Source organism: Barbus barbus, assembly GCF_936440315.1.
Source record: "Barbus barbus genome assembly, chromosome: 26".
NCBI classification, from domain to species: Eukaryota; Metazoa; Chordata; class Actinopteri; order Cypriniformes; family Cyprinidae; genus Barbus; species Barbus barbus.
The window spans coordinates 11190049-11217445 of NC_136754.1; the positions used below are offsets into that span (position 1 = coordinate 11190049).

Genomic DNA, 27397 nt, shown 5'->3' on the forward strand with positions numbered 1-27397 from the left:
AAAATATGTTGTTTATATATTAAATACATTTATATATTATATAAATTATACGAATATAGATATATACATGTAAATATTTTCAAAATATATGCTGTATGTGTGTGTATTTATATATTCCTAATAATACACACACATATATTATGTAAACAAAAACCTTTACTTTGGATGCGATTAATCGCGATTAATCGTTTGACAGCACTAAAATATAAATTAAATATTTATCCAAGTTCAAATCATTTTATAATTCTATATATCTTAAAATTTATAAAAAATAACAGTAGGCCACCACAAAGTGCTAAACTAACAAAGTTCATAAACACTGCAATAACACTAGGAATATTAACACTGAAGGTCATTTTCACAAAAACCGATAACTGAGACACAAGATGGCCCCAGTTGTGTTTGTACAAAATGAGAGAGTGAGACGAGAGACATGAAAGTAGCTTGATTTCTGACACCTGCCATGCAGAGTTGCCAGTAGAGCTTTGCAAATATTAAGAAATGTCTGACTGCTAAATGCCTTGATTGCCAACAAACATTTTCTGATGAACCGTGTAATAAAAACGATAATTAATAGGTGAAAATATAGTGTTTAAATATGAAAAGGGTTGAGGAACTGCCTATTAAAATGTGTAACACAAGAACAAAACATGATTTTTTTTTTAATGCCTCTCACTAATGAAATGAAAACCAAGTAAAAGACAGAAGATAGATGAAACCATGCACAAGAAAACGGAAAAATGAAAGAAAAAGCTGTCTCTGATACAGGCTGACAGTGTAGGATGTTATATTTTGGATGACTCTGATAGTTTTAGCATTACTCAGCTTCTCTCTTATCACTGCCAACATGCAGACCAAATGATGCCAAGCAGTGAGAGCCAGGAAAGAATGGGCAGTGTATGATTTCAGTCAGCTAATTTCATTTTATTAATATTGTGAGATTTAAATACAAGATATACACTAGATCAATGTACGTAATCCGATCTGTATTTGCATCTAAACTAAGTCTATTCAAATTTTTTTTATTTTTTGCATGCCTATGGTGCGATTTGTTTCAGAAGTCAGCAAATATTTTGTCAGTGTTGCAAAATCTGTGTACATTAATCCATAATGCCACACCCTAGCATACATAAAGCTATGAGGGGAGGATGCACCATCTTTTTTAAGTAGATGGATTTATAGCATTTGGAGGACCAAAATAAAAAGTAGATTTTCTGTTGACCCAATTCAGACAAGATGGGTGGAGGAATAAGCTGTGCCAATTTTTGCATCATTTAACCAGGCAAAAAAGTTTAAAGATGGCAATGACAGCTTCCTGCCCCTCTCGATTTTTTTTAGGGCTCTGAGTAAGAACTCAGTCATACCGGAGAGAATTAAAGTGCAAGCTGTTGCCTGAGAGAAATCGGGAACGCTGCCCACATTGCAAAGTGGAAGCCATCGGGTAGACCGTTTGCAAAATATGGTGACAATTTGACTTTCAAAATGTGTATTCATAAATTGAATTCCGTTTTTCCCATAAAAGCTGATGTTATGTATTTTGACATCCGGAAATAATAGCTGAAGGAAAACTTTGCGTACATATATAATTTCACATATAATATATTATAATTTCATATTAATTAAGATCACATGTAAATTAGGGTAAAAGAAAAAGTACACTGAAAGGTACACAATCTTTTCAATATGGTAGGTATCTTATGTTCTCAAAAAAACAAACAAACAAACAAAATCTGAAGTTCCTATTTAACTATTTAATGTTTTCAAAATGCAAGTTTATGCCATCTACATGAACTAAAGAGACATTATTTTTTAATACATTTATGCTTCTTTGCACATGTTAAACAAGCCAAGCAAACAAACAACTTAAAGCATTTTATATGGGGTTCTTTAAATATTTAAATTGTCTCATGAATAAAAATTCAACAATACTTTTACTGTATTTTGAGAATATGAAATTCGTGCAAGATCTATGCAAAGACTTTAAAACCTGGAAGGACAAATCCTAATGCAACTGCATACAGTGACATCCTAGTGTTTCCAACTTTATGGCAACAATTTAGGGAGGGCCTTTTTCTGTTCCAGCATGACAATACCCCTGTGCACCAAGTGCCATAAAGAAATGATTTACTGAGTCTGGTGTGGAAGAGCTCGACTCGCACAAAACCCAGACCTGAACTCCTGTGAACACCTTCGGGATGAATTTGAACGCCGACTGCGAGCCAGACCCAATTGCTTGTGTCTGAATGGGAGCAAATCCCTGCAGCCATGTTCCAATACAGTCTAAATCCATCCAAGAAGAGTGTGTGCTGTTATATCAGCAAAAAGAAGACAAACTCCATATTTTTGCCAATGGTTTTGAACCTAAATGAACACATATAGTTGTGATGTTTCCACAGTTTGTTGTCCAGAGCTTATGAAAATATACACATGCTGTATATGAATATGCAAATAGTATGTAAATTTGAACATACACATACATTTCATGTTTGCATATTTCAATGTAAATATGATGTTAGATGCAAATTGAATCACAAACCCTAGAGCATATAGGAAAGTTATTGAGCTACAGTACTGCACAGCCAAGCAATAATGTTGCTGTGGAAAATCACAGCTCATGCACATGCAGGGGGGCTAATTGAGCTCGCTCTTAGAACAGAGGATTTTCTCCGGATAACTTTCACATCTGCAAGATTTGCTTCCATGCATATCATTTACAGGTCCTTTTCAAAAAATTAGCATATTGTGATAAAGTTCATTATTTTCTGTAATGCACTGATAAATATTAGACTTTCATATATTTTAGATTCATTACAACACAACTGAAGTAGTTCAAGCCTTTTATTGTTTTAATATTGATGATTTTGGCATACAGCTCATGAAAACCCAAAATTCCTATCTCTGATTTATGTTTATTCTGATGCTGATTTAACATTCCTTATTATGATAATGTTGAAAACAGTTGTGCTGCTGCTTAATATGCTTGATACTTTTTTCAGGAATTTTGATGAATAGAAAGTTCAAAAGAGCTGTTTTTACTTGAAATAGAATTATTTTCCCAGCTAACAAAAATATGTTCTAAGAATGTTTTAGTAATATTCTCTTTAAGTTTAAAGTTGAAAAGTTAAAAACTAAAGTTAAAACATTATTTCTGAATGTTTTCTGAATATTCAAACCCTTTTTTCTTGATCATACAAACATTAAGACTGGTTTTGTGGTCCAGGGTCACATTTATTATAACAGCTGGAAAATGTCATTTTTTGGGGTGTCTAAAAAAGAGCTGATTTGGAGTGTATAGCTTTAAATGCAAATGAGCTGCATATTACCACCCCGTCTCCAAAGAGGGCGTTGCTTATATGTCTCTCTGCATTGCATATCTACAGCAATAAACAGCCGGTATATATGAAGGTAAAATGACGTCAAAAAGATTTGCATGCGCAGGGTAAGATTTGTGAAAGTGTACATAAGATAGCAAGCGTAAATTAATTTTGCATGCACAAGAAAAGATTTGTAAAAGTGTAAATCGCATTTCAAGCATATGAAAAAAAATATTTGCAGCCTTTTACTGATTTTTGTAAGTATAATTCATGTATTGTGAAACTGCAACTTCATGCTAAAGCAAAATAAATATGATCTGTATTCTTCTGACTTCCATTTTTCCGCGTTTACACTTTTGGCACTGTTGTTTCGCCCAAATACAGCCAAAAGTATTGCAAGCCTGTGCGCAGCGTTTTGCAAGCGAAAACAACCACATCAAGAGTTGCAATACGGATTGACCGCGTAAAACCAATATGTGTGTGGAGAAAAAAAAACTGTTGCAACTGTCTAAATGTCTTTGCGCTTGCAGTTTTGGCACGATTCTCTCACTGATTTCAGATTTGCAAGGTGAGTGGAAGGCGGGACCTTCTTCTCGCAGCCAATCAATTGAGGCTCCCTGACTCTCGATTCACTCTTATCTGATTGGTTCAATAAACACTCCAGACGTGAGAACACATCTTTATCTTAATTTGACTCAACGTCATTCTTATTGTGGGGTTGGTATTTTTAACACACACTTATAGATTAAAAAATGAATTAATAATACAATAAAATAAAACAAAAAGCATGATCCTTAGAAGCTGTGTACCATTAGGCTGACTACCATGTGCTCATATACTGATTTTCAAACTAGAGTGAACTTTATTGGATTGGTTCGACATTGAAATTTAAGATTTTAGATAATCTGCCTATACCACTGAAATAATGTTAAACTTTACAATCAAAATGTTTAATAGCGCTTTGTCTCCAGATTTGATTATAATGCAAACACTGACACTTCAAACCAAATCAACATTTAAAAAAAACTACAACTACTTTTTCTACACAACTACTACTACACATTTATGTCCAAACACCATGTAAAAGTGGATTTTGCATAATAGGTGCCCTTTAAAGGAACAGTCCATTTTAGCATTTTGCAAACGTTACTTCTGAATGTTGTCTTAATGTTATGAAACAAGTACTAAAAAAAAAAAAAAAACAGATGGTCCTACGTTTCAGAACTAAAACAATCGTTCCATGATCAATGTAAAATAATGTTTTTGTGTGCGAATATTATTAAAGACCAACTAATGAGATAAAATTGTATTAATGTTACTGGAAGAACATTTTGTTCAAAACTTTGCCAGAATGTTAGCCAAAGTTCTGGGAATTTTCCATGTTAGCTGGGTTACAGTCACTTTTGAGGAATGTTGTAGTTTTCAAAATTCTTTAAATAAAAAAGTACCCCAAACTTTTGAACATACATCATTTCGAACAGCTGCAACTAACCACCTTAAAACAACAGAGAATTGCCTTTGACTTTAACTAGTCTGATAACACCTTATATTGTTTTGTCCACATTCTGCTTGTCAGAGATAAAGGAAGGAGGCATTTTATTGTTGTCCGGATTCTTTGTATTCTTATTGCGATGCTCTCAGGCAGAATGTGATATCATGGTAATGGAATGAGATTCAATCTTATCGCCATTCAGACTGACCGGCATTTTTATGTTTGTAATTTATGAACTGTTGTACGGAGCTTCATGGAACACCGCTCCTAAATTAGACCATTGTTTAGCATTCATAACTATGGTTAGCATGAACATTTGAACAGACCGGCAAGGCTGAATTCCTCATTTGATGGACCTGTAAGATTCATCATTAAAAGTTTCTCCATATCACTTGTATAAAGCAAGGATTAGTGTTTGCTAACTCTTAATATATCAACTAGCAATGCATAGGGAAAAGTTTGAAACAGATAGAACTTTTCCTCCATCAATAATATATCTTGGAGAGGACCAAGCCAAACAGGAGCATTCACGGTCCATATTGATCGCCTGATAGAAATGCTGAGAATAGAACTTCTATACATCCTTAGTGTGCTAGTTAGTTCGATATTATCCAATAATGAGCTTCCCTGTGCTGTGCACTCACTGTAGAATGAAAGGGAACTAACTAGGACATCACAGAAATCTAGAAGTTCTGTTTTTGCTAAATAACATGAAAGTGCTTCAAACAAACAGACTTCAGCGGCCGAATTTACAAAGATTTCTCCATGTCTCAGGAAGCTTCCTGTTCCTATTTCTTTGGCTTCCTCTGAGCTGTGCGCTAATGCGGTGGTCTAACTGTGAGAGTACTGGAGACATCCTCACTAAACCTCCACATCAAAGCAACCTTAAGAGAGCGCTAAGACCACGGGTCCTCACGGGGGACTCCACACAAAAGAAGCTGTTAACTTACAAGAGAACAACACAAGAGCTGAAGTTAAGAGGGAGGGTTTAAAAAGCACCCATGTACCACTCTTATGACTGACTGCAAGTTATATAACTTTCATGCATTTTGCACTATGTTCAAGGTACTGGTCTGCTAGCTGAGGAATAGGCAATGAAGATTAGTACATGCACTAATCTGATCAATATCTTATTAAACTTGACCTTTTACATTCAGTACACTTTCAAAGTATTTGCCACAATTTTTGTGTTTTGTTCCCGGTAAACCACCTATACAGACTTTAGGCCTCAGAGTAAAGAAATACTTGTGATTTCTCAGACTGCATTAATGCCACTGTGACTTTATATCTTAAAAAGCTTTTAGAAAGTGACTTATTGTCACAATGTGGCCTAGCATCACTGAATTTATTTCTCAAAATGAGACTTTATAACCCAGCTTTCTATCGAAAAATGTGATTTTGTATCATAGGATTTGATTTTATTCAATGGCAAGTAACTTTGTCACAATTTGACCTTATATTTCACAATAAGACTTTTTCATGTCAAAATGTGACTTTGTTAAATGTAACTGTCACATTCTCACTGTATTTCTCAAAATGAGATTTTATAAGATGTGACTTTACAATCTCACATTATATCTCACGATTTGAGTTCTGTCAATGTGACAATCTTACATATTTCATGATCTAACTTGATATTTTTTTAAGTTCTCAGTTTGTCAAAGTTTCTTATCTTCCTGAGATTTTAATGCAATTAATTAAATTGTCCCTTGAACTCGAACACATTTATGAATAAAAATACATGATTTTTCCAAGAATCAATTTCTCATTTATAAATTGAATTTCTACTTGTACATTGTCAAGTCAATTATCAACTGTTGAAGCCAGAAGTCTTCTAGGGTATGTTTTAGACTGTGGAATCATGGTACATTCATCAAAGCAAATTTGCTTCAGTTGCCAAATTAGATAGAGAGAGCTGGTACAGAGTAATTTTTAGGTAATACCTATTTTCAGCTGGACTCGAGTCTGGGCTGTGTGCCATTACTGAATACTAACTTCCTTTTCTCATCTTCTTTGTTTTCTCCTTTATGCTTTAGATCAGGGATAGGCAACGTTGGTCCTGGAGTACCGCTCTCCTGCAGGGTTTAGCTCCAACCTTGAATAAAAAACCTCACCTGCCTGTAGCCTTAGTAATCATGAGGACCTCGGTTAGCTGGTTAAGGTGTGCTTGATTGGGGTTCCAGCTAAACTCTACTGGACAGCGGCACTCCAGGACTGACTTTGCCTATCCCTGCTTTAGGTCACTGACTTGAAGACACTGACACGGAGAAAAACAAAATCACTCTGAAATTGTTAGTAAATTTCACAAAGAATCGCAAGTAACACTGAATTAAACATGACATTTTATAATGAAATACTGTATATCTTTGTGTGTGTGCTTAACACATCCTCCCAAGCAGCATGATGCTGCTGCCTATATTCCTATGCCTGACAGTAGGGATGCTGTTATCAGGGTGTCAGGCTAAATTTGTTTACGCCACATAGTGTTTTATCATATGACTAGTTACTTTCCTTCTAGCCACTTCGTCAGAATATAAGAAATAGGTCATTCCTGTTATGCAGCACTTTCTAAATGATTTAACTTCACTTAAAATGAACATTCTTGTTTGGTAATGTAAGGCAGTATTTCTATAAAATGGTATACCAGATGCAAGTTATGGTTCAGGCTCCATAAATAAAACTGAACAGGATGGAAATGAAGAGTGAGTTTGTTTACATTTAAGTGTCACCTAGAAGCTAGATTTGATCTTAACACCTTTTTATTTTTTTTAATTTGGACATAATTGTGCTGATTTGTAATATTTTAAGACATAAAAGGGATATAAATGTACTGAATATACTAAAAAAGCAGAGATCTTCTAATCATGTCACTGTTAAAATTATAGTCAGGACATGATCGTAAAACATGAGACACCTGGCAGTAAAATTACCATGAAAATCTGTGTAGTAGAAATTATATGAACCTTCTTGTATTCTCTAATATTACACTCTAAATGCATTCTGAAGCACAGAATGTAGAATGAGATCAAATTTGAATAAATAACACAAAATATAAATTTACTCCAACATACACTAAGAGAAAGCAGTTTAAAAATGTATTTCATTTAGAATGATAAACCGTATATAACCAAAGAAAAAAATAATCATTTATTCATTCAAATTAATGTGTTAAAATTAGTAAATAAACAGAATTACCAGGATGCAACAGACGACTTACAAATAAAGCTTGAAACCTAGTCTATTATGGGTTCAATGTTCACACAATTTCTATAAATTATTAAAATAAATAACACTTGTACAAGAACTCAAAGATGAAAGAGCAGCAATGTTACGGGTGATGTTAAATAATCCCAATGAAGAATACATAGTGTCATTAAACCTTTGATGAGTTCTAATTTACTCCGTTTTCGAAAAAAAATTGACCACGTGAAAAAGCCCTGGGCAATGGTCAATTAGATCTTGAAAACAGAAAAACTGAGAAGAAACTCATGCAAAGGTTGTCTGATGAGTATAGGACTTCCTGGGATTTACAATAATGAAATCATTTCAAAATGCGGTAAACACCAAATTAAGAGTACATCCTGTATACTTAAAAAATACCCTTGATATAAGCATGTCCACTTAACCAACAGAAAAGCTAAAAAAAGGTCCTGTAATTTGGGGAGACCACCGGAATATGCCAAAGCTTACACATATATTATGGACAAACAGACACACACTGTATCAAAAACAAAACAAAGTATATGGATACAACAGGCTCAAATGAATCAAAGCCAGCTAATTTATCGAACTAAAAGTATTTCATTGTGTTATGGTCTTGTGCTTTGGCCTTAAATGTCTTGTAGCTCTTGTTCTGGCTAGAATTACCTCTAGTAAAGGTTTGAGAAAGTGTCTTCCCCTCTATGTTTAAAGATGTTCAGTTACTCTCCAATAACTTCTTAATACCTTTATTCAACAACTTTATTCAAAAAGAGGCATTTGCGCCCGTTTCCCTGTCAGCACAAACAGGTCCTCATCTCAACATTTCACATACAGCGATAGTATGACGATGCAAAATGATCGAGTCTTTTACAAATGCTGATAAAAACCAGTTCTGCTGGTTGTTTTCTTGGAAATGTCTGCTTCAGTTCCACCCAGCTACAGCACCCTCGTATCGACCAACCAGTGAAGCAACAGTTCTTTAGTAGGTTCTGATGACAGATTGGAGTAGACCTTCAGACCAGCTCAAGTACCTTTAGAAACAAGAAAAACATTTGCAGTGTGATTCAATTTAGAGTTTCGAGAAATTAAGTATTCAGCAGCTGAGCGAATACGACTACACAAGGACAGATCCTCCTGCTTTAAGTAATAAAAAAAACAGCTCTCTGCAATAAATATTGACGTGTGTAGCCAAAGACTATAGAATATCCAAGACGTGTCACTTGTATAGTTTTGAATGGGGAAAAATGCAACGCTTAATATGGCTGCTCGATCGCAGGAAGCCCCGCCTTCTGAATGAAAGAGCCAATCGCTAATCAGTAAAGTCAGCGTGTCACTGCAGCTGCTGTTAGAAGTCCTGGTTGCTATAGAAACAGTCAGCACTCTGAGACCCGCGCTCGGGACTGCCCATGCACACTGGCTGATCTAGCCTGAAAAATACGCTTTTTATAACGCTATTTGAGCAAAAGAAACAACGTTTATGACACAGTTGTTGTCCGATTTCATTGGTGATTTCAAATAAAAATTTAATGAAGTTTAATCGTAAGCTTAGTGAACAGTTTTGGAGAATTTGATGTTTCCCCATACAAAGTGATAAGATAAGAGAGGTGTTTCAAAGATGGCCGCCGAGTGACATGACTTGTCTTAAAGAGACCTTGGTGTAGCCATGTATTGTTTTACAGTACAACTCACCTTGATTGTTCCTTGACTGTTGGCTGCAATCAACACATTTGACTCCTGAGAATCAAAACAGAGAAATGAGGGCATTTCAGAGCATTGACAGAATGTCCAAAACAATATTCGCCTGTCTGGGATGTTTGGCCTAAACTTCTCAGGTCATTCCAGACTCAAAAACTCAGTTTGTATTTCCTTATTGTTATACGTTCACAAAAAGGCCTTGCCATTTTATTTCTGCGTAATTTATGTAAGGATGAGGCAATTAATTAAGACCAAGACACTAAGCAGAAATTCAGCTTGGTCAGCACAATGGTTTTGCACACAATTTTTGTCGATTTTTTTTTTCTGGGAAAATGTCAACTCTAAAAGGTACGTAATACACAAGGGATCTGGAAGAAGAGGTAATGTTTCAATTGGGGTTTAGCTGATAAAGCAGGCAAAACATGAATCCAAGCGTTTCATTTTCTAATATTTCTGAGCCGATTAGGCTTGATCACAATTATTTTTATTACATATTAACTCTCTGGGGAACCATGATTATTGTGCTTTTTAAATTCTGATAGCATACTGGAATTTAAATAAGAAATCTTTAGTGAAAACAGAAGTAAAATTATAAAAAAATATATTTTTAAATAAAGCTTTGATAATAGAAATATATATATATATTAGGGGTGGCACGGTTCGCGGAAAAAAACCGAACCGCACGGTTCTCCACACACGGTTCGGCACGCGTTAGGACCGCGGTTCAACTGAATTCTGACAACGTTGGTTTGTTATAAATAACACGTAAAACAAATAGGGTTCGGCTAATGTATGTTTCTGTTAATGGATGCGCATTCTGGCTTCCCAGTACATTATAACAACAGCGATGAGAAAAAAAAATTAATAAATAAGTGGACAAATCATTCACTCTTGTTCAATGCGAGTGCCGTATGCTGGAATATGAGCATTTATTCCGTCATCACCCGGGTGCTGATAGCGCGCGCACAGGTGAGACCTGAACAGCACACGTTGATATCGGTGTTTAGACTAAAGTCATGTAAGCTTTGCCAGCTCAAATATTCAAGAGCCAGAGGACGCGAGCTCGCGCGCGCTGTGAGAAGATTTGTGCGTGCGCTCATCAGAAGCGCACAAACCTGCGCCTCAGAACGCGCGCAAATATGAAGCTCTCTCTGAAGTATTGTGTTTTAATGGATAAATTCACACAAAATTCTGTCAAAATGCCCGTCTTGGTAAGTATCCTATAGCAGACATAGCCGGCTGGGCGTACAGTATCAGTGCTTTCTCTTAAAGTGACAGTTAATATTAAATAAACAGCAACAACAAAGAAATCACTCACTGCTCTTGATTGAATCGCTTTTGTAACTTTAATAAAGAGTAATCTTTAATTTATACAGTCAAATATGCAATGCTGTTTTACCTTTGATTACTTTAATCGTACTTCAATTTCTGTACCTAAAAACCCCCCTGAAAATCACTGATTATTTTATTTGTATCTTTACTCTATTGTATTTTTATTTGTGCTGTTGCTTGTAGTTAAAGGTCTGCTTTTATTTGTGTACACTCACAATGAAAACAAAACAGATTTTATATATATAACATGTAATAATATTTAGCATTTTCACATCAAAATAAAAGAAACTGAGCAAAGTACATGTCTTTTTTTTCCCTGTTGTACCGAAATTGTATCGAACCGTGACCCCCGAACCGAGGTACGTACCGAACCGTGACATCTGTGTACCGTGCCACCCCTAATATATATATACACATACATATACACACATATACACACACACACACATAGACTGAACAAAATTATAAATGCAACACTTTTGTTTTTGCCCTCATTTTTTATGAGCTGAACTCAAAGATCTAAGACTTTTTCTATGTACACAAAAGGCCTATATCTCAAATATTGTTCACAAATCTGTCTAAATCTGTGTTAGTGAGCACTTCTCCTTTGCCGAGATAATCCAGCCACTTCACAGGTGTGGCATATCAAGATGCTGGTTAGACGGAGCATGGCAAATTAGCCACATGCTGAAAGATGAATTTATATCAATGCCTTTTCCTGCAAACCACACTATTTTAGACAGTGAAACAGAGGAGTGTGGGTTTAATAAGCATGGATTTCTGAAAGCGGATGTACACCAACCTTCTCCCAACCCACTGTCCTTTGCTACCCTGCCATTACTTGTCCTTAATGTACCAAGGAGTTCAGTTCGACTGTCCCCATGTGCCCCCATGGCCGTTCTTGTTCTACTGCTGGTTTTAGAAGAGTGATTTATCACGTCAAATGTGAGTGAGATAAGATTTAATCATACCCCATCAGGTAGAGCTCGCCAGCACACCGCACTGACAAACTCATTGGTGTCGTCCTCTTTCTTGTCCTTGTCCAGGACACTCTTCACAGTGTCAAACTTGAAAGTCAGCAGCGTCTTGGAGAGCCCCTTGTAGTACAAGTACAGTGAGTTGTTTTCACTTCCTGTGGGGTATATGAAGTGAGAGCATTATTGAAGAGTTTTAGTATTTGTTTAACCAGATAAACATTTATTACCTTTCTACTTAATAATATCCCCTTCATTGATTTGAAATGATTAGAGAAGGTTTAATCAAGCAGCATTATTACAGTTCTGATTGTAACCAGATTGAAAGTTTTTGTGCCAAAAGCAAATGTTTTAACCAGTTCTGCATAGTGCCACTCACCACATGCTACATAGTCTCCATTAGATGCCAGACCCACAAAGTTCTTCTCGTTTATGTGGCCTTTAAATGACCGCAAACAATGTGGCTTGTTCACGTTCCAGAGTTTCAGCTGGCTGTCCGTTGATCTGTGAGGATGTTACAATTTAACTCAAGATGTTTGGTTTTCAACTCGAGAGTTGTTTGTAATTGCTGGTGTAATGGTTCAGATTTCTAATGGTGCAGTTTGGATCATGGCTCTGGTTTGAATAGCAATGCAAATGTTAGGAAATTAGAGTACGATTTGATAACCAATATTTTTGTAACACAACAAGCCAATACTGTTCCGGTAGCTGATGTTTTGATTAGGTTAAATGATACAGCAATACACCATTAAAAATTGTACCATACAATGTTTTTTCCAAGAACCGTTTCACCCCTATTATTACACATTAACTTCTTTCCACTGACTCTTACAATCAATACATTTTCCCAATGATATAGGATAAAAAAGCCGAGGAAATTTCAATGTATACATACGCAGACACAATCTCTTCTCCGTTGACAAATTTGGCATAGGACACTGCTTTCCTGTGTCCTTTGAAAACCATGATGGGCTGCTTAGTGTTTCTCAGGTCATAGTAGTGCACACAGTGGTCTGGAAAAGATTTAGAGTGAATTGAAAGGTTCTACGATTTGAACGAAAGGTAAAAATTTTAATAGATTTACTCAAATTAATAATGAACCTGCACATCCGAAGGCAAGGTGATATCGAGAGGATGGACTGAACTTGACACAGCATACATTGGCCTTCGCTTCAATGCTGGCTACTGAATTGTCCAGGTTGGTGGACCACAACTTGACTGGGGAAAAAGAGAATTCATTCTTAAGTATTTATAGAAGAATATCTCTATAAGAATCCCAAATGAAACAACTCAAAAATACCTTTTGCGTCATCTGATCCTGATGCTAATAGCTTGGGATCCATAAGGTTGAAATCGACACTCCAACACCGCTTTTCATGTTCCTGTGGAAATTAAACTTGAAGGTCAGAATCCAACTTAAATTAAGTCTGACGGAATTGCAAATCCCAGATGTATACACAAACACACAGTATTAAATTCAAAACGAACCCAAGTCTCGAACTTATCCAGTTGATAATAAAAAATAGTTTGTTTTTCATATATTTAATTTTTAATTGAATCTGTTTGTCATATTTAATTTATTAAATAAAATTTTAGAAAAGAATGTTGGTCAAGATGTGGAAAAAACATGTTTTCTCAGTATCTACAAAAATACTTTTTATCCCATTAATTGCAGAAATAATCAACAAATTAATCAATCATAAAATCCAACATCATTGTACATTACCGTTCAAATATTTCGGGGCAGTAAAAAAAATAAAATAAAGAAAAATAATAATAATCTTCAAATAAATTAACACTTTTATTGAGCAAGGATGCAATTGATTAAAAGTGACAGTAAAGACATTTAGAATTTTACTAAGGACTTCTATTATATATTTTTCCTATTTTATGTACTATAACAGAAGATGACAAGTGGATCTCTAGTAGGCTGTGAGTTAAGAAGGAATTTTGTAAAAACTGCTCTCCTACGCAAAGGGGTATAAGAGTAATGAATGTCATATGGCACTGCCTGACACATAAGGGTACCTGGTAGACCTTTGACCTCTGTCCCGTGAACCCATCCCAAAGAATGACAGTGCCCTCATAGTCGCTGCTCGCTAACAGATTTTTGTGGTAGCTACTCCAACTGATACAGCTGGAAAGAGATAAGACAGAAGAAAATGTGACATTCAGTTGCGCTACTGCATAATCTACCAAGAACATTGAGGCCAACCCCTGATTTCAGACACTCTTTATACCTAATTTTAGAGTTACATGTCATCTCGTTGACAGGATAATGAATGTCCACAGCATCCTGGATCACAGTGCCGTACTCAAACACTTTAATTTTCTTAGTGACACCGGCAATGGCAAAGTAATCACAGTCGCGGTCAAACTCAATGCTGCAAAAGAGGAAAAAAGGGGAGACAGAACAAGTGTTAGCACAGCGAGTTCTCCTGACTGTGCATGCTCATTATCTGCTCTACTTCCACTCAAACACGAACACTGAAAGAGACAAGAGCTGTAATGCATCCAAAACAGCCTCTCAGACGCTTAGGTGATCAGATATAAGCATGTCTGAAAATGTTGGTGTGATGAAATAAGCACTTTTTATACAAGCAGAGCAAGGTTCTTTGGTTGGTTGAGGATTGGTGTAATATATCTGAACATTACATAAAACACTGAAGTAACGGATGATTTGAGACAATTATTTTATTTGTAAACCCAATATTAGGCTTGGGAATTTAAAACTGAACCAAATGATTTTCATGACACTTGTTCTTTCACTGATGTGGAAGAAACACCATTCTAAAACACTCAAATCATGTTTCCTGCAACGTTGAATCTATAAAAGAAAATTGTTTAAAACTTAGTTGAGAGCTTACAGTCTGAACATAAAGTGATAAAAAAAAAGTGACTTGGCATGCCGTGAAATATACACTACTGTTAACAATTTTGGGGTTGGTAAGATTTTTTAAATGTTTTTGAAAGAAGGCAACATTTAATTGATCAGGAATACAGTAAAAGCAGTAGTACTCTAAAATATTACAATTAAAAAAAAAATGTTTTTGCTTAAATATATGTAAAAATGTAATTTATTTCCTGTAATGGCAATACTGCAATTTCAGCAATCATTAATCCAGTCTTCAGTATCACATGATCTTTTAGAAATGATTAATATGCCGATTTGTTGCTCACAAAACATTTCTTATCAATGTTGAAATCAGGGCTGCTTAAAGAAAAAAAGTTTGAAATATAAATAATTTATAACTCTATAAATGTCTTAACTGTCATTTCTGAATGATGTCAAATATGAATTTAACCCTTGTGTAGTGTTCATATTTTTGTTACTCAGCCAGTGTTCCTGGGTCAGCGGTGGACCCGCTGCAGTTTTGGGTTTTTAATTCAACAATCAAAAATTATTTGTTAAAATAATCAGCTGTTTACTTCATCCCAATTACAAGCAATATAAACAGCATATATGGTCAAAATTTGCCGTTTACCTTTGTTAGATCACATTTATGAATTAAAGTGCAGTTCTCAATAAATGTGCGGGAATGGCAGGGGCAGAAACAACACACACACTCGTACAGACTCTCTCTCTCACACACACACAGGACCTAAAATTTCCCCTCTTTTGTTTGCCCCTGTATGTAATATAAGTGTGTGTAATATAAACGTTTATTTGTTCTGATAAACGTTCTTCACAAAAAATGAGCCAAGGCCAATGAGTGAGTTTGAAATAATAATTAATAGTATCATTTTTCATTTTACCCGAATACCATACAAGGGTTAAAGCTTAACCCTTAATTACGTTCAATTTAATTGCTATATAAAGTATTTATTTCTTTCAACAACAATCAATAAATCAGTAAATATCTTACAGACCCAAAACTTTTGAACACTAGTGTAATGAAAAAAGGGCCTTAATAGATAGGACATATTGTTCTTAAACCTTGCAACAAGCATACAGCAAGACCTGCAGTTCAATTTTTTTAAATATTACTTTGTTTACGGCTGATTTAATGAATAGGTGAAAACGATTTACAAGAAAGCCTGAAGAAATCAGTAAACTGTCTCACTCACACATTCAGATCAGTTTAATTAATATCTGCTTTACCATTAAAACACAAGCCATTACTTTCAACTCTAAATAAACCAAGAATGTTACTTTGTTATGCTTTACTCAAGTTTTATCAGAATGAAATCTGTGTAATTGCTGACTTATTAATGTGAATGCACAATTAAAGATAACATTTGGGCATTTTGTTGAAGCTGATGATCATTTATGGTACAGAGATGAGAATCTTGATCAATTATATATTTTATGTATAAGCTGGCCACAATTTCAGCTTTTGTAAAATAGATGGTACTCAAAATTCACAAGCAATAGCTGTGATGTTGTTCAGTAATGCAATACTACCCTCTGCTGGTTACTTCAAGAATGGAACTGAACAACATGTGGTCTGAACTTCAATTAGAATTTTTGCAAACTTACCTGGACACAATACTGGAGCCATTATAGAGGTCACTAGCATAAGATAGGGTGGCCAGAGGCCTCACAGAGTTGTAACGGGTAAATTTTGATAGACACTCCATGAAATCATCCAGTTGGTTAACAGTTCTGCTGTCATCTATTAATGAGAAAAGTGACTGCGTTGAATATATCAGAATATTAGTTTTTATGAAAAGATACACAGTATGTATTGCTTTGAATCCACCAACCCGTTATTCGAGACATCCTACTGGAGAAATAACACTGCTCCAGATCCTCAAAGTGTGCCGTTAGTCTCTTACGTCGTGACGCCAGAGTGCTGTTGTACCAAGTTTGTCTTTTACCCTAAAAGTAAAACAATTAACAATGTATATCAGCATTACTCAAAGGGATATACACCAGCCATAACAGCAAATGAGAACAATTCATGAAGAAGAAAACTAAAAATTACTTGTGAGCTTCCACCAAAAGGGTGCTGCATGTATTCTGTGGGGTCTATTATGCTACTGCTGGAGACAGAAACAATAAATTATTTATTAAATAGAAGAACACTGCATAATTGTTAATAATTAGACTGTCATCTTATGTATATGATTTTAGACCTTTTTATTATTATTTTGAAACGCTATTAATGGATTTATTTAAAAGACTGCAAACACTTGCATAGTTGGTCTTACCTGGGTGCAGGAGAGGGAGCTTCAAACTGGGGTACAGTACTGTCTAAATTGGGGTCCATTTCACTCACTGTGTACATACCGCTCATTTCCTAACATAAAATATAATCATATCCGTCAGATGTACACTACGTTACAAAAGTTTGGGGTCAGTAGCACTTTTTCAACAGGCATTAAATTGACTGAAAGTGACAATAAAGACATTTATAATGTTATAAAAACATTACAAAACATTATAAAAAGCTATTTTTCTTGAAATAAAAATAATCCAAAAAATATAGCTGCAAGCAGCAATGACGGGGCCAAGCACATCAGCGGCAAAATTAGGATCTAAGCATAGTACGGAGCATCAGAACAACGGCAGAAATGAGTAATTGAATCCATTTCAAGATTTTTATTCGTCACATACACAATTATACAGAGTATAACCAGCAGTGAAATGTAAGTATTGCAGTCCAAATGAGTGAAAAATCATTTAAAACTAGCAGTAATAGGATTTATTGACTTTTAACCAACAGGTGGCACCGTTATCAAATCGATGTGGTGTGTTCTGTGTGAGGTGACAATGGCACACACAAAGTTTGGTGTCAATATGCCAAAGCATTGCATAGATACGGCCTCAAGTGTCGTTTTGGCATCATGCCTCAAATTCGTTGTTGTGGCATGTGAAAACCGTTTTGTCTATCAACACGAAATCCATAACTTTTTGTCAGCATGGTCTGAAGATGATATGATTCGATTTTGGTGAAAATCGGACCAACGTTCTAGGAGGAGTTTGAAAAAGTAGGTTTTTAAAGAAATTTAAAAAGAGCAGAGAGGAAGTTTGGCTGACTATGGCAAAATTGATATCACTACTCTCTGCATGACCCAAGGAATCCATTAATATGAGTCTCATTACAACAGGCAAAATTCACAGAAAGATACAAGCATTTATTTGAAATTTCATTATGGCTTTTGACCACAAGGTGGCACTGTTTCAAAACATTTTGAGCACTTTCAGGTTATGGTCTCCATGGTACATATAAAGTTTCATAATGGTACACCAATGCATTCGTAAAATATAGCATTTTTAATCATTATACCCCATTATAGTCAATGGCAATTTCATGTTTTGTTCAATTATAGCGCCACCAAGAGGCACAATCCCACCTAATTGTTTATGTGTCCTTAGAGTGTGCCCATACATGTGTGTGTTAAATTTGGTGAACATATCTAATTTTGTTTCGGAGTTATAGACATATTTGTGTGTAAGTAGATGAAAAATGACTGACTCTTGACTTTGTTTGCATTTTTGTGCCCCTTACTATCAAAATTTTGGCAATTGGGTATTAATATTTAGCTGGGACGCTATGTTTCCGAACTTCCCACAGTGGTTTCGTGTCGATCGGAGTAACTGTTTGTAAGATATTGGCAAATGTTTTTTAAGCGCTAAAATGCAAATGTAGCACAAGCCATAATGCTAAACCTGGCAAGTCTGGTATCGATGGACTCGGCAACGATTCAGGAGTCTAAAAAGGTGACTCCTGTAAAAATATGTCAACCCCACCCAAAGTTATTAGCATGTTTAAATTGGATTTTACCACTAGGTGGCGCTGCTTCAAAACTTCTCAGGCTCCTTCAGGACATCGTGCGGATTACCCATACCAAGTTTCGTAACGATACGTTAATGCGTTCGTAAAATATAGCATTTAACTACAAAATCCAACATAGCCGACGCCCAAAATGGCTGACATGGGAAAATTAGATATAGTTGGACTCGGCATGATGCACCAAATCTAATTTATATGACTTTTGGCCAATCCATTCACAAGTTATAGGCAAAAATATGCATTTTTCATATCTCCTGACCACTAGGGGGCACAGCGCCGAAACACTGCAGGTCGCCTCAGGTCATGCTTGTTATAACACATGCTTGTCATGCTTGTCATGCTTGTCAATCCGTCAAACCCTTGCGGAGATATAGCCTCAGATCCATTTTTGCGTGCTTTTCTGCGAATTCGTTCGCTCATTATTCGAGAACTGCTAAGCGAATCAACTTGAATTCCATACATTTTTACCACCATGGTCTGTTGATGATCTGAGCCAATTTTGGTGAGAATCGGACGAACCGTCTAGGACGAGTTCGACATAGTAGGTTTTACGAACAATTGAAGATTGAAAAAACTAAACCTTACGATTTTTTAATTTTGGACTTGATTCGACTTGGCTTGAGCCAAGGATTCAGAAGAAAAAATAATTTTCAGTTTGTGGCTTACGGTTCAAAAGTTATTAGCATTTCAAAATTGAATTTTTGGACAAGTGGTGGCGCTAGAGAGTTTGAGTTAGAGACTCCAAATTTGGTGTGGTTACTATTGACAGTATCATCTATCAGTGTGCCACATTTAACAGCTTTCCCGCAATCGGTTCTATGGGCTGCCATTGACTTTCGGCGGAAGAAACGGAAGAAGAAGAATAAGAACGCTAACGATTACAATAGGTTCCTATGCACCTTCGGTGCTTGGCCCCTAATAATAAGCAGCACCGCAACTACTTTCAACATTGATAAATGTTTCTTGAGCACCACATCAGCATATTAGAATGATTTCTGAAGGATCATGTGACACTGAAGACTGGAATAATGATCCTGAAAATTCAGCTTTGCCATCACAGGAATATATTACATTTTAAAATATATTCAAATAGAAAACAGTTATTTAAAATTGTAATTATAATCATTTGTAAATCCATAATTTATAATATAATCCTAATTTTATAATATGTTTCAACAAAAAACATGCGTCTTTCATAAACATTTTTAAAATCTTACCGACCCCAAACTGGACCGTAAAAAAAAAAAAAAAAAAAAATCTGGTTCACCGTATTAAACTGACCTCAACTCGTTTGATATCCTCCTCCAAAAAGTTCAGTTCTTTTTGTAACTGCTCCAGTTGCTGTTGAAGTACAGACAGGGAAACTTTGAGTTAAAGACCTCATTACTGTCAACTGTGCATTACTCAACATTTTAAAAATAGATGTGGAACTCAACCTCTCTTTTATTTCTTCTGGCTTCTTTCAGGAACTCCATTAAGATCTGGCGCTGAGCAGCTTGTGATTCCTGTAGACAGAGATCATTGATGGATCAGCAAAAGAGAGGCACTTGGTCTTTATGGGTCACAGCGGGGGTTTGGTACCCCCTTATAAGAAAAAAATTATCGTGACATCAACAATCAACCACGCTTCCAGGCTCTTTAACAAAGCTTTGAATCTAATGATCTTTTAAGCATTATACAATCTGTTATGCTTGTTAATGTTAATGAAAGTTATAAATTGACACCTATAATTTATAGTGAATATAAAGTTTTTTTTTTTTTTTTTTACAAATCAGAGTTTAGTCAGTATTTCGTATCAGTTAATCAGTCACATATAATAAAAGTCAGAAAAATGTGGCCTTTAATTGTAAAACTACATAGCAGACATGCAGTGTCTTTGCTGCTTACATTTCCATTTCACCACATGGCAAATAATATTTGATACTGTAAAAATTCTGCCAATTACTGATTGCCATTTAAGACATTTTAAAAAGATTATTACTTGCATATTCTTTCACATTCCTGTGCCATGCGAATGTGGTTGGTTGTGGTTTATTTGGCCTTATTTTTGGTCAAATGAAATGATTAGTCACAACTTCAGGGTTTGTGTGATCATATCTTGTGAAATTTGGTTTATTTTAATCCACAGAAAATAAAATAAATCTACAAAATTCGAATCTGCCAATCTTGGGAGTTTCAACAGCCTAGGTGCCACAATGTGAATGAAATGCTAATATAAAGCAGCTGTTCTCAGGGTGCCTGAAGAACCCAGAAGTGTTGGGACAGGCAACAGTAATGTTATCTGAGGATGTGTACCAACCGCCTCCAGTTGTTTCTTTTTTTGCAACAGGTACTCTAATATGTAGTTGACATTGGCTAAATCCATATTCTCTTGATCTGCACCAAGGACATCTTGGAAAACCTGCCATTTGGTTCCATTCTATAAACAGCATATGAAGCATGAACAATAAGACATCGTTTTAATGTGGTTGTTTAAACAGTTTCCACTCGTTATACAAATTAAGAGATGGATGCACTTACAGGGTGATCCCGTTTCAGGCGCTTCTCTTCACATCTTTGTTTTTGTTTTAGAATTAGTTCATTCACTGTAAAATCATTAGAGAATCATGTCAGCTAAGCAATCCATAAAAATGAATAATCAACCAAATGTCTGATACAGACACACATATAGTGTGTGGTAACTAGGGTTGTAACGGTATACCGGTATGGCGGTTTATCACGATATTGACCTGTACGATTATATCGTGCACATTTGCTTATCCGCGGTTTTGAAAAAAAAATGAAACCAGATCTCACCTGCGCTGCAGCGTATATGCAACTTCTTCCCACTTGACTGCTTAGACTCCACCCATACCTGTACAGCGGCGAAAATGTCAAGAGACAGAGGCTGCGAATTCTAATCTCTATCCCCCGCCGAAATTTTTTTTAAATCTGCAGTATGGGAATATTTTGGGTATCCGAAAAACGATCGCGGGGTTGTCCTTGAAGATGGATATCCAGTTTGCAAGAAATGTGGACGAAGAGTGGCTGCAAAAGGAGGAAATACGTTGAACATGTTCTCCCATATTCGCGAACACCGTTCCTCCGTTCCATTTATAACTTAAGGCCGTATTATTTCTGTGATGCAGAGGGAATCCCAGAATCCAGTCATGTAATTGGAGTCAATTACAGTATAATATAGATGCCACGTAAAATGTGCGATTTGATAGATAGATGGATGAATAAATCAAAACATAGCTGTGCAGTAAATCAAATCGCGATGTGCGTGTCTGTGAATATACAGCGCAAAAAGACTGCTATATACTGTAATTCTATATTCTGCGTGTCTCTGTATGAATGAGCAGTGCCGTTTCAACTAGTAGATCTAGTACAAACTGAAGTACGCATGATGCTCATGGTTTTTAAAGCGTCTGCTGTCTCACTCACTATGTGAAGACGTGAACACATGAACATATCCAGAGCTACTCTGAGAGAACACTTAATCATTTTATAATTTTATTTAAAAGAATAATCATCAAATACACTGACTGAAACTCATATGTGTTTAGTACAACCTGTCAAAAAAAAAAAAGTTTGGTTTAGCCTGAAGAAATAATGACTGAAATATATTACTATTGTGTATAGTTTTTTGTCCATGTTTTAATTTAGTAAACCTCTCGTGTAGACAAACACAAATTGTTACATTTCATCTGATTGCATTTGCAATAATATATTTTGTATTGAATTATAGAATCCAGACCAATTATATCAGACAACCCAGAATTTCTGAGGAAATAAAATACATTTCATAAGACTCTATTCTTAAAATAATAATTAATAAATTAAGAATAAAACTAAGTTCAGTTTTTTTTAATACAATTTATTAGACATGTTTTAGAATTTTAACACTTTGAATTAGTTTGACCATCCAAGTTATATCCACATTTCAGTTCCTATTTACATCCATGTTGTTGGTTCATTATTTGGTTATATGCAATTACATGCTAATTTTTTTACATGCTAATCATGTTTATAATTCTGTTAATTCTTTAGGGTCAAACTACCACTGCAAAGACGCTTCCTGATCCAGCTCAACCAACTGTGTCACAGTCACTTGCAAAAGGAATCAAGTTAGATCCTACATCCAAACCAGTGAAAGAATTGAATCATGCTGTAGCTTATTTCATTGCTAAAGACATGATGCCCTTTAGAGTAGTGGAAAAACCTGGCTTTCTCCACCTGATGAAGAAGGCAGTCCCAATGTACAAGGTACCATCAAAAACATACTTTTCCACCAGTGAAATCCCTCGCATGTACAAAGAGGTAAGGGCCAGTGTTGAAGAACAGCTGAAGGAAGCTGTGTGGATTTCAGCCACCACAGACCTGTGGACCAGCAGTAGTGGAGGTGGGGAGCCATTCATAAGTTTTACAGTCCACTACCTCTCCTCAGATTGGCAGCTTAAGTGCCACTGTTTGGAGTCTCATTTTTTTTGTGAAGACCACACCTCAGAAAACATCTCTGAGATGTTTGAAAATATGCTCCAGGAATGGAAGATTTCAAAAGAAAGTCTGTGTGGAATTACCACAGACAATGCAACAAATATGAAGAAGGCCTTTGCAGAGTTCCCTTGTGTTTGGCTCACTTGTTTTGGTCACAATTTAAATCTGGCCATTAGCAAAGCCTTGAAGATCCAAAGGGTTGAATCTGCTGTCAGGGCATGCAGACACTTGATTCAAGGATTTTCTCTGAGTTGGAAAAGGAAGAGAGAATTAAAAAAAACAAAAAAAAAAAACAGGCAGACCTGGAAATCCATGAGCATGCCCTCATCCATGACGTGGTAACAAGGTGGGGATCAACTTATGAGATGATCAGCAGGCTGTCTGTGCAGTCCTGGCTAGTGACAGGAGTACATGGCATTTCATGCCAAAAGATAATGACATTGCCACTCTTGAGAATGTCAATCAGCTCCTTCAACCACTCTATGACCTCACTGATGCCCTGGCATCGGAGAAACGGGTCACACTGTCCTCACTCACACCAGTACTGGAGCACATTGGCAGCGAAATCCTCTCTGGGCAAGCTGAAGACAATCTACTCATCAGACAGATGAAGCAAGTAATGAGAGAAGACTTGCAAGGGAGATACACAGAGCAGGTGGAACGAGTGCTACAAATCTCCAGCTTTGTGGATGCCCGATTTAAGGGAAGCGTCTGTAAAAACCTGGATGACACAGTTGAGGCATGTGTGGAAGAAGCTGTGAATCTTGAAACAGCAGTTCCTTTGGATAGAGAACATCCTCAAGAAGAAAGAAGAGAAAATTGGGCAGAAGCGGGAAGCAGCAGTACTACCACCACTAAAAAGAAAGAAAAAAGTCTATCTGGTTTGCTACAGCGAATCACTTCATCTAGGCAGAACAAGGCAACCTCAGGAAATGAGAATGTCAGTGATAAGGTGCTGTCTGAAATGACGATGTACAAGTCTCTTCCAACCATCAGCGCGGACACTGACCCACTGGCATGGTGGAAAACGCATGCTGACGAAATGCCTCTTCTGGCAAATGTGGCCAGAAAGTATCTTTGTGTCCCTGCCACGAGTGTACCTTCGGAGAGGATGTTTAGTACAAGTGGACACATTCTCTCACCTCAGCGGTCAAGAATGAGCCCTGAAAATCTCAACATGCTTACATTTCTTCATCATAACCTGACCTGAAAAAAAGCAAAGAAATGCATGCTGCTATGATAATCTCAGGAGAATATTAACAAACATGACCCTGCACATTTTGCTCTCCCATATATGCTGTTAAAGAGGAAGGACAGTTTGGTTTATTCTGGTCTAAGAGAAATAACTTATTCCTTATTTTGTTCAAATGGGAGATGTGCAGCTTTATTTTTCTTTTTTTCCCCCCAAAAGGCAGACTCATACTTCCATAAAAAGTTGTTTTATTTTCAAAAAAAAAAAAAAAAAAAAAAAAAAAAAAAAAAAAAAAAGTTACAATAAACCATGTTCAACCAAAAAAACATATCTGCTTTTATTCATTTAAGGGTCATTGTAGCTGATGATTACATTAATAATAATAGTTTAATACTGCGAAACCGTGATATTTTCTGAGACGAATATCATACCGTGAAAATCTCATACCGTTACAACCCTGGTAACAACAATAAAAGTTTACGTTGTCAAATTTGAAAAGTGATGAACATATTATTAGAATATTATTAGCATACACGTACCTAAGAAGTTGGGGTAGAGTTGATCCACGTTATCAATGATATAATTACATTTTGGGCATCTGTTGCTGTCCTCCAAACTCTGCCGTATACATTTATAACTAGATAGAAATGAAGACATGACTGTTTAAGTCTGCAATGGTTTGGAAAATGCAACATGAAAAGGCAAGAATAAACTCTCAGTTTAGAGAACAACAAGTGCTTCTCACCAGAAACTGTGGCCACACTTTGTCATGTGAGCTTCCTCTATCATCTCAAAACATATAGGGCTGTTAAGAACAAAAAGAAAAAAATGACATGCAAAGCTTGCTTCCTTTTTCCAATAAATCAACAAATAGCTGAGACTTGACATATGTTTTGAATTAGTACACAGTGGAGTTTAAAAGTCTGAGACCACCACCACACTTTTAAATAAAAAAATTCTAAATCAATGTGAGTGAAAATGTAAAACTTTAAAAATGACTTACAAATTAAACTTTAATGGTGGCATCACTCAAGCTGAAGTTTGTCAGATGTCAGTATAAAAGTGTCAAATGTCAGATACATCTATATACAATTTCATCTTGTATTATTTTCTTAATTTTGTCGATAAAATGCCTGTCTCTAACATTGTGTCCAATATCTCCTTTCATGGTCCAAATAAAAAAAAGCTCATATAAGTTTGAAACAACATGAGTAAAAGACAGACCTTTCCTTTATGGGAGAACTACCCCTTTAACACCGTTGTTGACAATAATCCATTATCTTTTTCCTAGGAATTACAGGACTAAGTGCGGAGATAATCACAGGATTTGCAAGATAAACCTGCAATTAAGCCCGCATGTGGGGAATTGTTCAAAACAAGCACACTCAAACTTCACTATCCAGTGGCTTTCGCTCTCTGCAACCTAGTGAGGGAAGGTGAATCTACTTACCATACAAAATCATTACTCTTGTCCTCAAACGGATTGATCAGACCGTTGTACAAGGGTCTTTTTCTGCTCGACGAGCCCGGTCGAGCGCTCTGTCCCTCGGCTAACGAGCCCAGAGTCCGCGAGGACACCCCGTTAGCCGAGCTGTTCCCGTTCTGAGCGCCGCTGCTCCCGCTGTTCGCTCCACCGGCGCCGCCGCCGTTACTGCTGCTCATACTTCCAGAGCTCGTCCCGGGGACGGACCCTGCTGCACCGCCGGACTGCTGCTGCTGCCGAGTGCTTGACATGATTGAAGCCGTTCGCGCACGTCGGAAGGCCAGAGCTCAAGATAAAACTGCGGGGCTTCACCGCATCCGGGCGGCTGTGGGAGATACGCTAACTAGCTAAAGCGACACCGATGAGAGAAAAGAGGCAGAAACTTCCACCAAGCGCACTGCTAGCACTGAAAGGCGCTTATTTGAGCACAGCTGAAGCGGTTCTTCTGCATGCAAGAGGTTCGCATTGGGTCTGCTCGAAGCTAATGTGGATATGCAGCTCCGCAGAGATTTGTTGACAACTCTGAGAGCTTTAGAAATTTCAATCCACGGTCTGCAGGATGTTCACGCGAGAACTTCCCCAAATCAAAGGTTCACGTGACTCGGCGACGGCATCTATTGGTTTGGAGGAAAACTGCAGGTGTCAATCAAAACAATTTTTCCAAACAACTGGTTCTGAAATTCTTCATTCTAACTAACCGTCGTAGATATTTTTAACCGTTTTTTTAATGCCTCAGTTTGTAATAATTTGAATATAGGCTATACATTTATATAAAATAGCAAAATTTTATGTAAAATTTACATTTACATCTGCATTTTTCAGTTTCATTCATGGTGATAACATGAAAAATGTGCTATAGTTTAGTGGAAGTTTTCTACAGAAAACTATTTTTATTTATTTTTTTAAATTAAAATAATATGAAATTTCATCTAAGACCACGAGATGGCTGGATCCAATTACTCAAGGCTCATTTGCTGTTTCCACATAGGCAGCCTACACACATTTTCTCAAGTTCTTTATTTAGATTTATGTTCATACATTATAAAGTCATTATTATAACAATAATAATAATAATAAAACTCTTTGTTTGGCATTAAGCATAAAGTTAGGCATTTTTATGCTGAAATATCTTGTGGGGTGTGTGTGATCATGAGCCTTTCACATTGTGAATGTGTTACATCCACAGAGAACTTTTTTATTCTTCTTTTTTTTATCAATAGCACATGAAGGTTAAAATGAACAGAAAAAAAAAAACATTAGATTAAGCATGATTAATTTTTTTAGCAATTATTATTAAAGCAAAAATCTTACCTAAGACACACCATAAACAGTTGCCAAATACGTTGTATTGTGTCACAGTTTTCTAAACAATATGCACAATATATACAGTGTTGGTCCTCTTATATAGGCTATGTACATTAAATGAATGCTAATAAAATAAAATGGTGTTTTAATACTTCTAACACAACTATTTCTTCCATGACTAAACACATTT

At 36.2% G+C, this 27397-nt stretch overlaps 1 protein-coding gene across 2 annotated transcripts; it reads right to left on the bottom strand.

The window, feature by feature from the left end:
- Positions 1 to 7581: 7581 nt before the first annotated feature.
- Positions 7582 to 26646, bottom strand: LOC306846163 (E3 ubiquitin-protein ligase COP1-like). Of its 2 annotated transcripts, none has more exons than XM_079379304.1 (20): positions 25870 to 26646; positions 25165 to 25224; positions 24959 to 25056; positions 21269 to 21333; positions 21048 to 21167; positions 20185 to 20253; positions 20030 to 20089; positions 17163 to 17251; positions 16937 to 16991; positions 16716 to 16830; positions 16489 to 16624; positions 14249 to 14392; positions 14037 to 14145; positions 13309 to 13390; positions 13110 to 13226; positions 12904 to 13021; positions 12388 to 12512; positions 12006 to 12166; positions 9697 to 9741; positions 7582 to 9038 (listed from the first exon to the last, which is right to left on the bottom strand). In XM_079379304.1, exons 1-20 carry the CDS (start codon positions 26151 to 26153, stop codon positions 9021 to 9023), a joined length of 2070 nt encoding a protein of 689 aa, XP_079235430.1. In that variant the 5' UTR covers positions 26154 to 26646; the 3' UTR covers positions 7582 to 9020. The 2 variants fall into 2 exon arrangements, with proteins under 2 accessions (XP_079235430.1, XP_079235429.1); XM_079379303.1 differs by having other exon boundaries at positions 16937 to 16994.
- Between the last annotated feature and the right edge of the window lie 751 nt (positions 26647 to 27397).